Raw genomic sequence first — 10,184 nt, 5'->3', positions numbered from 1 at the left:
GGGAGGGGAAGAGCTGCCATGGGGCGCGAGACCCCCCCGGACCTGAGGGTACCGGGAGGGGAAACTGAGGCACGGGGGGGGGAACCAATTTGGGGATAACCTCAAAGTTTGGGGGGGTGACGACCCAATGGTGTGGGACCCATTTTGGGGGGACCTCGAGGGTGTGGGACTCAATTTTGGGGGGACCAAAAGTTTGGGAGGGGAAACTGAGGCAAGGGGGAATGGAGGGGGAGGAAGGGACCCATTTTAGAGAGGACCTGGGGTTCGGAACCACTTTGGGGGGGAACCCCGGGGGTGTGGGACCCATTTTGGGGAGTAACCCGAAGGTTCAGGAGGGGAAACAGGCACTGGGGAAACGGGGGACCCATCTTACCGGGGACCTGGGGGTCGGAACCACTTTGGGGGGGGACCCAAAAGTTCGGGACCCGATTTGGGGGGGACCACGGGGGTCGGAACGGATTTTGGGGGGGACCCAAAGGTTCGAGAGGGGAAACTGAGGCACGGGACCCGGGGGGTCGGAACCAGTTTGGGGCGGAGCCAAAAGTTTGAGGGGGGGGGGAAACTGAGTCCCAGGGTTGGGAGGGGGGGGTGGAACCCTGTGACCCGGGGTATTTGGGGGGGGAGTTGGGGGTCTCGCCCCCGTCCCCATCCCCCTCACGTGACCCTTTTTTTTTTGGGGGGGGGAAGGGGCGCGTGGTGGTGGTGACGGGGGGGGCGGGTTTCCTGGGGACGCATTTGGTGCGGTCGCTGCTGGAGGAGGAACCGGAACTGAAGGAGCTGCGGGTGCTGGACCTGGAGGGACCCAAAGAGCTGCAACACCCGGGTGGGGAAAGGCGGAAGTGGGGCGGAAATGGAGATTGGGGGAAAAGAGGAGAAATTGGTTCGGAAATTGGTTCGGGAAGGGAAACTGAGGCACGGAGTGGGGAGGAAATGGGGAAACTGAGGCACGGGGGACGCGACTGTGTTTCCGAGGGGCGTTGTGTCCCCTTTTTTGGGGTCCCCCTTAAGCCCCCCCCCCCCCCCCCCCCGTGTCCCTTCCTCCCCAGACCCTCACGTGCGGTGGCTCCATGGGGACGTGGGGGACGCGGAGGCCGTGGGGCGGGCGCTGCGTGGGGCGGACGTCGTGTTCCACTGCGCAGGAAAAGTGGGGGAGGGGACCCCCTCCGGGGACCTCGGGAGAGTGAATGTGCAGGGTGAGAGGAAGTGGGGGGGGGGGAATGGGGTGGGGAGAGGAGGAAATTGGGGAAACGGGGAGATATGGGGAGGAACTGGGACGGAATGGGAGGAACTGAGGAGGAAATGGAGGAATGGGGCTAGGAGGGGCAGAAATAGGGTAGGAATGGGGTGGAATAGGGGAAATGGGGAGGAAGTGGAGAGGAGTGGGAGAAAATAGGGGAAATGAGGAGGAAATGGGGTAAAATGGAGAGGAAGTAGGGGGGAAATGGGTTCCTCTGGGAGTCCCCATGTCCCCTCCATGTCCCCCTCCCCCCAGGCACCCTCAATGTCCTCGCCAGGTGCCGCTCGGGGGGGGGGTCAAGGTCCTGATTTACACCAGTTCCATGGAGGTGGTGGGGCCAAACGCCTGTGGGCATCCCTTCCTTAGGTCCTGAACTGGGAGGGACTGGGAGGGAACTGGGAGGGGCTGAGTGGGAACTGGGACACCCTGAGACAGATTGGGAGTTACTGGGAGGGAACTGGGAAGGATTGGGGGCTACTGGGAGTGAACTGGGGGGGAACTGGGACACCCTGAGAGAGACTGGGAGCTACTGGAGGGGAACTGGGAGGGGCTGGGTGGCACCAGGAGGGTGCTAGGAGGAACTGGGAGGGAACTGGGACAGACTGGGAGTTACTGGGAGGGAACTGGGAGCAACTGGAGGGGAACTGGGAGGGACTGGGTGGCACCAGGAGGGTGCTGGGAGGGACTGGGAGAGAACTGGGACTGGGAGAGGGGCTGGGAGAGAACTCCCCCATTTGCCATTCCCACCCCTATGGGCGCAGCAAAGCCCAAGCGGAAAGGAGGGTGCTGGAGGGGAATGGGATGGAGGTGGGGGAGGGGCAAGGGGGGACCCCCAAGTGTGGGGTGGGGGTTGGGGGTCCCCTGGGTGCTCACCCCCCTCCCCCCCCCCCCGTGTCCTCCGTTGTTCCCATTGTCCCCATTCTGGAGGGAGAGAGGGGGAGGGGAGTGGGAGATGTGGAGGCTGGGGGTCCCCTGGGTGCTCACCCCCCCCCTCGTGTCCCCATTGCCCCCCCCCCATTGTCCCCATCCTGGGGGGGGGCGGGAAGGGGGGGGGGCTGGGGGTGGGACCCACGACTGGGGGGAGAGGGGAACCCCCCCTTCAGGACCCCCAAGTGGGAGGGGGTGTTCCCCCTGAGTGTTCACTCCCCCACTCCCCCCCATGTCCCCCATTGCCCCCCAAGTGTGGGGGTCCCCAGGTGCCCCCCCCATTGCCCTCCGGGTTTGGGGGGGGTCCCTGGGTGTTCACCCTCCCCCCTCTGTTGTCCCCTAGGTTTTTTGGGGGAGGTCCCTGGTGTCCTTGTCCCTGCGCCCCACAGGGACCTGTGGGGAGGGGGATCCCCTCCTGGCCTGGATCTACTGGGAGGGCAAAGCCCGGGGGTGGCTGCCCCACACCCTGCCCCCCAACACGGAGCACGGACGGGTGTATGTGGGTGAGACCCCAAAAACCCCCATAGTGACCCCAAAATGCCATGGACTGACCCCAAAACCCCCCCCAAACCCCAGAGTACCGCCAAAACCTCCTGGAGTGACCCAAAACCCCCATAGTGTCCCCAAAACTCCCTGGACTGACCCCAAAACCCCCCCAAAACCCCATGGAGTGACTCTAAAACCCCCCAGAACCTCATGGAAGGACCCCAAAACCCCCATAGTGACCCCAAAATACCCCCAAAACCTCGTGGAGTGACCCCCAAACCCTCCTGGACTGATGCCAAAACCCCCTGAACCATAGAGTGACCCCAAAACCCACAGTGACCCCAGACAGTAGTGCCCAGTTCACCCCAGCTCCCTCCCAGTCCCTCCCAGTAGCCCCCAATCCTCCTCAGTTCCCTCCCAGTACCTCCCAGTCAACTCCAATGCCCTCCTGCTATATCCCAGACAGCCTCCAACCATTCCCCCACCCCACATCTGCCCCATAGATCACCCCATTTCCTCTCAATTTCCTCCCCTTCCTACCCCATTTCCCCCCCTCCCAACTTTCCATTTTCCCCCCTTTCCTCCTCTTTTTTCCCCATTTCCTCCCCTTTCTAACTTGTATTTTCCCCATTTCCTCTACTTCCTAACCCATTTCCTCCCCTCCCAACCCCATTTTTTGCCATTTCTTCCCCATTTCCTCCCCATTTCACCCCATTTTCCCCATTTTCCTCTATTTCCTCCCTCTTCCTCCCATTCCTCACCATTTCTTCTCCATTTTCTCCCATTTCTCCCAACCCCATTTCCTCCCCATTTCCTGCCCATTTTCCCCCGTTTCCTCCCCTCACAAACCCATTTTTTACCATTTCCTCCCCATTTCCCCCTCACTTCCCCAGGAAACGTCTCCTGGCTCCACCTCCTTGCCGCCTGTTCTGCTCTGTCCCGCCCGGAGCTGCTGGGGGGTGTAGGAAGAAAATCCGCGGAGGGTTAAAGGACGACACGCAGTCACCAATACGGTTAAAGTGAAGTCGTTTATTAACAGTGGACACTCGCTTTATATAGAGCCTTTGTTTATATAACGATATCTTGCAGGTGGCTATATCTTGGACACAAATTCTGTTCTCACAGAACTTCTGCTGGCTACCTCATTATCCTGTTATTCTTCTTTTCTACTGCCAGCTCCCTTATCTTTTTCCCATAGCTCATCTTTCAGTAACCTTGCAACTGGGTCTTAAGGCCTAAAGCTAAAGAGTCAGGATTGCTCACGTCTGTTTTCTTCCAGACAGTTTCCCAACATATCCCCCTTTTTGTTTTTGAGCAAGCCTGACTTACTTCATCACGTGAAATAACATGCTAATAATACATTGCCATAAACAACATACTAATAATACGAAAGCATCAAAACCAATAATAACAAATGTAATTGATAAACCTTGTCTAATTAAATCTCTAAGCTATCCCCATATCCTTAAGTGATTTAACCATTCATTTAACCCAATATATGCAAGAGTTAATTTTTCATGTTATCTTAATCAATTGTTTTTGGTTGTGAATTGACTCTGAATGATCAGATAAATTCATGCAAATACACTCCATCAAAGTCTTCAAAAACATAACCTAAAAGCTAATAATAAAAAGTCAATGGCAGCATGATATTATAAAACTGCATGTCTGACACTATCAACATCTTTTAGCATCTGTGTTAAAATACCAGAAGTTCAGTTCATCTACTTAGCAGTGCAACAGAATAGCACAATCAACAATCAACACATAGACAAGGGATCCCATAACCGACATATAAACGATCACATGAATTACAACATTAACAAGAACCTATTATCAATACAATATGAAAAGCACATTTCACACTGCAATGGAAGGACTTAAATACCTTTTTATTATGAGGAAGGTCTGGTGTCCACTGGTGCATAGAACCAAGAGGGTAGAGGAGGCTTATCCGACAAAAATTGGTCAGGGGGCCCCAAAAGCGTCCCCAGACCCCTCCCGGGTCACGGCACAGTGGAGTCCTGGTTTCCTCCATGGATGCCAAATTGAGGCTCAAAAAGGCCTAATAAACAAAGACAGCAAAAGCACGCACTTTCCCCCCCCCTTTTTTTTTTTTTTTTTTTTTTTTTTTTTTTTTTGCTGTGGTGTCTGCAGCAGGGCTCATTTTTTGAGCAGCAGCAGTGTCAGTGGGGGTAGAGACAGCAGCTGCAACAGATACACTGGCAATGCTCACCGGCCACATCTGAGTTGTGCCCTTGTGTGCAGGGGGGCGAGAAGCGGCTGCGGAGGCAGGAGTGGGGGTGCTCTCTGTACCAGGAGCAGCTCTCACTCTCCGCAGCAACTCTTGGCCTCCAAAAAGGCATACTCACTCTCATAACTGTGGGGTTTTTTTGTTTGTTTGTTTTGTTTTTTTGGTCTGTTTGTTTTTTTTGTTTTGTTTTTTTTTTTTTTTTTTTTTACTCCTCACCAATATATGAGAAAAATTAACAACAACCACTAGAAGATTCCAAAATGAAATGCTATTGCTACTAAAATCTGGTAGAGTCAGCCTGAAACAAAATGAAGTGGTACAATCTCCCAAACCAAAACTCAAGTGTAATTACCAAGTTTTTTTTGTTGTTGTTGTTTTGGTGGTGTTTTTTTTTTTTTTTTTTTTTTTTTTTTTTTTTTTTTTTTTTTTATCTCTGTATGAAACACCAGTGGACCATGCACCACAATATAAATCAATATTGAGAACCATATTGCAATGATGGTCCTTAAGCAGCTTTATCTGCTTCTAGCATTTGCTCAGAAGCTTCTAACAATTGGGCTGCTGTAGCACCTTTTGGGAGTAGTCCTAATGCACGTTTAGTTTTTTTCATTAGCATTGTCATATGCTGACATATAAAAAATTCTGTTTTCATCTCTTCTGTCAAATCGGGATGTGAGTCATATTACCACTGAATATAAGTGATCCACAAATTTTGGATATGGCTCCACTCCCTCATTTAATATTTGTAAAAGAGGGAGTTGCTTGTGCAGGATCATGCACAGTTTACAAAGCTTTATACGCCAATTCTTGTGAAAGTTGTAACACTTCAGTTTGAAACCATGCCTGCAAATCTGCACATACAAAAGGACAAGCACCAAGTAACATTTGTGCTTGCACTCTGTATAATGCATCGGTGTTCTGTCTAGGAATCACAGCTTCATTTTCACACAGCATTTGCCATTTATGATGAAATTGCAATTGTTGATTCCACCTTCCCCCCCCCCACTATCCCCTCTACCACCCTCCCCTCCCCATGTTGGATCTAGAAGAGGTGGAGCAGTGGGTGTTAAAGGGTTAAGGGAAGTAGGAGCAGGGATAGGGAAGTGATCAGGGGATAAAAATGGATTAGTGCCCCTGGGTTGTTTAGGGTATTCTCTGGAGCAAAAAACTAGGGTTTTTTCAGGGGTATACTCATCCTTGGTCTCCAGTTCTTTCAGCTTCTTCAGCAGTTCCCTGAGTTGCTTGTCTCCGAGTCCCAGTTCTTTCCTTGGTTGTTGCTCTATAGCAGGCACTGATGGTGTTGACAGGTGAAGCAGAGGATTAATTGATGGCAACTGTGGTCAAGAAGATAAATCAGGCATCGGAGGTGGAGAGGAAGGCAGCAGTGGCAGAGTGTTCGGGAGCCGTGGCAGGCGGGCAGGAGGGGGGGGTCTGCATTCCAAGGTTCCTCGCCTGTGTTCTCCGGCTTCTCTCCCTCTGGGTCCTCCGACGATTTTGGTGGTGTTTTCGGTCGCTTTTCGTTTTGCTTCTCAGTCCCATTTTTACTTTTCATCTGACCCTCCAGGGTCAAATGGCACAGTTGGCTGAGCTTGAATCAGTATAGTCCCTTCAGGTGCTGGTGGGGGCACCTTAGGTGTCTCAAATAACTGCCTAGAGGTCAAGTCCATATTTTGAGCATTCATCGGTATTGGTAGATCAGGTGTTAAGGCAGCAAACGCTGAGGCTGCTACTCTTTCACTTTTCGTTTCTTTTAAGGTTTCTCTAATCAATTTCCAGAGTGCGGCTAAGCGTCGTGCCTCCTTATCTCCATCGTTAATTTTATCCCATAGAGCAGTACCTATGGCTTCCCAAGTAGGTAACTCAAAAACGGTACCCATCGAGGGGATCAAGTCTCTATCCCGTGCCCATTTCAGTAATTCACGTAAGGTCCTGCCTTCGTGTGATAAACCTCTCTTAGAGAGAATACATTGGAGGAGCTTAACTACTGCCTCTTCTTCTTTAGAGAGTGTAGACCCCATCTCCTCCCCAGCCGCTCACCTTTTTCTTGGCAAGATTCTTCAGTTTCGAGGTACCTCTTTCGTTCCGTAGCCGGGCACCAGCTACATAGACCGCCGGGGCAGCAGTCTCCTTTCGACTGGCTTCTCCGCTCCTGCCGCACCGTTCCTTCGGGCGGCTTTCTCGCTACCCTCTCATTCCAGCTGTCTTCATCGCTCCTGGAAGCAACAGCGAGAGGGTCCCTGTTCGGGCGCCAAATGTAGGAAGAAAATCCGCGGAGGGTTAAAGGACGACACGCAGTCACCAATATGGTTAAAGTGAAGTCGTTTATTAACAGTGGACACTCGCTTTATATAGAGCCTTTGTTTATATAACGATATCTTGCAGGTGGCTATATCTTGGACACAAATTCTGTTCTCACAGAACTTCTGCTGGCTACCTCATTATCCTGTTATTCTTCTTTTCTACTGCCAGCTCCCTTATCTTTTTCCCATAGCTCATCTTTCAGTAACCTTGCAACTGGGTCTTAAGGCCTAAAGCTAAAGAGTCAGGATTGCTCACGTCTGTTTTCTTCCAGACAGTTTCCCAACAGGGGGGGAAATTTTTTTTCTGTTCCAATTTTTCCCCTTTCCTCCCTTACGACATTTTCAACTTCCAGCTCCTGGGGCTGCCCCCGGGGGGGTCACTTCCTGCCCCGTTTCCTCCTCCTCCTCTGGGCCCACCTCAACTCCTTCCTCGCCCGTTTCCTCCCCCACTACTGCCCCCTCCTCACCCCCCGCACCTTGGCCCTCGCTTCCTCCTCCTTCACTGTCCGCAGCTCCAAGGCCCAAAGGCTCCTGGGATGTTGGCCCCGGTATTCCTGGGAAGAGGCCCGGGAAAGAACCCAGAAGTGAAGCCAGAGTTTGGATTGAGGGAAACACCCTGGAAATACCCCAGGAATACCCAGGAACACCCAGAAACCCCACAGAAATACCCGGGGAAAAAATGGAAATACCCAGAAATACCCCCTGAAACTCCAAGAAATACCCGGAAATACCCCGGAAGTATGCGGAAACACCTCAGAAATACCCAGAAACACCTGGAAATATGCAGAAATATATGGAAATACACTGAAAAACCCTGGAAATACACGGAAATATCACAGAAATGCGTGGAGACATCCTGGAAACATCCAGAAATACATGGAAATATCCAGGAAACACCAGGAAACAGCCCGGAATTACCCAAGAATACTTGGAAACACCCAAAAATACCTGGAAACACCCCAGCAATACACAGAAACAGGTGAGAAACACACAGGAAAACCCTGGGATCGGGGGAATCCGGATTGGGGGGGAGACGGAGGTTTGGGTAATCAAGGAGGTGATTCGGATCAGGAGTTGGGTATAATTCGGATTGAAGATGGATTCAAGACTGAATTTTGGCTTCTTCACCAATTAAAGTGTTGATTCGGATCAGGGTTTGGCTGTAATCTGGATCCAAAATGGATTCCAGATTGGGATTTGATTCCCACACCAATAAAAGAGTTGATTCAGATTGGGATTTTGTTCAAATCCGGATCAAAGATGGGATCTGGGTGGGGATTTTGTCTTTTACACCAATTAAAGAGTTGATTCAGGTTGGGATTTGGGATAATCCAGATCCAAATGGATTCCAGACCCAATTTTGGCTTCTTGATTTGATTCACACAGGGATTTGGGTCCAATCCAGATTAAAGATGGATTCCAGACTACGATCTGACTTCCACACCCAATCCAGATCCAGAATGGGGCCCAGAGCAGAATTTGTTTCCAGTCCAGATCCAGAATGGAATCCAGACCAGGATTCTGTTCCAGTCTGGATCCAGAATGGGATCTGACCATGATCCAGTTCTGATAGGGATCCAGAATGGGATCCACAGCTCAATTTGGTTCCAATCCAGATCCACAATAGGAATCTGACCAGGGTTTAGACCACAATCCACTTCCAATTCAGATTAAAAATGGGATCCAGGCCAGGATTTTGGTCCAATCTGCATCCAGAATAGGAATCAGATCAGAATCCAGACCAGAATTCAGTTCCAATCTGGATCCCGATCACAATTGGGTTCCAATCTCAATCCACAGCAGGAGTCAGAGCAGGATCTAGACCAGGATTCAGTTCCAATCCGGATCCAGAATGGAATCCAAGCCAGGATTAGGGTCCAATCCATATCCACAATAGGAGTCAAACCTGGATTTGGACCACAATCCAGTTCCAAACTGGATTTCAAGTGGGATCCAGACAGGGATTCAGTTCCAATCCGGATCCAGAATGGGGCCCAGATTCCAATTTGGTTCCAATCCAGATCCAGCCCAGGATTCCATCCTTATCCCAATTCCAACTGTAATCCAGCCCGGAATTCCATTCCACTCCAGATCCTTTTTCCCCAGTGGGCGTGGCAGTGAGCGTGTCCCTGCTCTGACCCCGCCCCTCCCCCCCTTTCCACACCCCACCCCCCCTTTGGCCCCGCCCATTTTCCCAGGGGAGGACGTGTGGCACCGGAGGTACCCATGGAGGGGGGGGGGGGGGAATTTCCCCAATTCCCTTTTTTTTGGGGTGGGGTCCCCAGACCCCCGGGTCCCCGCCCTTACCCCTCTCTTTTCTTCCCCCCCCCCTCCAAGATGGCGCTGGAGCTGTTGGAGCCGCTCAGGAGGGGCCTCCCCCTGGGCTCTTCCCCTTGGTATTTCCTCCTTGCCATTCGCCTCCTTGCCCTCAGCCTGGCCCGGGGGGCGTGGCTGGGACCCCCTGGTGACCTGGTCTGCGATTGGGCCACCCCCAATCCCCCCTTGCCCCCCCCCACCCCTGAGCGTCGCCGCCTCTGCCTCGCCCTCTGCTCCGCCCAGGTCTCCCCCCCCATTATGGCTGCCCTGGGGGTCTCCTCCTTGCTCCTTGCCCTCCTCCCCATCACCCTCCACCACCTCCTCCGCCTCCACCCCTCCCCCCACAACACGTCTGACGGCGACACCCGGGGCTCCAACATGGCTGACGAGCATGACGTGGGCTCCTCCACTGGCAACATGGCCACCAGGTATCATCATGTGGCTGCTGGGCACCCTGACATCACCAGCATGGCTGCCGACAACAACATGGCCACCGGGAGTTTCAACATGGCTGCCAGGCACCACAACATGGCTGCTGGGCCTTCCAAGATGGCCACCGGGCACCCCAACATGGCTGCTGGGCAGCCCAACATGGCCGCCAGGGGCTTCAACATGGCCGCCAACAGCACTAACATGGCCGCCGAGGTCTCCATGACCAACAAGA

At 52.6% G+C, this 10,184-nt stretch overlaps 1 protein-coding gene across 1 annotated transcript; it reads left to right on the top strand.

Moving 5' to 3' along the window:
• LOC139788720 (3 beta-hydroxysteroid dehydrogenase type 7-like) lies at nucleotides 1–8,517 on the top strand. Its single transcript, XM_071728890.1, is given in 7 exon segments — nucleotides 1–48; nucleotides 688–823; nucleotides 1,047–1,180; nucleotides 2,508–2,667; nucleotides 3,544–3,611; nucleotides 7,498–7,586; nucleotides 7,588–8,517. Coding segments are annotated over 7 exon segments (822 nt in total). The 5' UTR covers nucleotides 1–18; the 3' UTR covers nucleotides 7,793–8,517.
• Nucleotides 8,518–10,184: the final 1,667 nt, after the last annotated feature.

Source organism: Heliangelus exortis, chromosome 30, assembly GCF_036169615.1.
Source record: "Heliangelus exortis chromosome 30, bHelExo1.hap1, whole genome shotgun sequence".
Lineage (NCBI taxonomy): Eukaryota > Metazoa > Chordata > Aves > Apodiformes > Trochilidae > Heliangelus > Heliangelus exortis.
The sequence above is the reverse complement of the archived record's forward strand: the minus strand, read 5'-3'. Positions and strand labels throughout refer to the sequence as shown.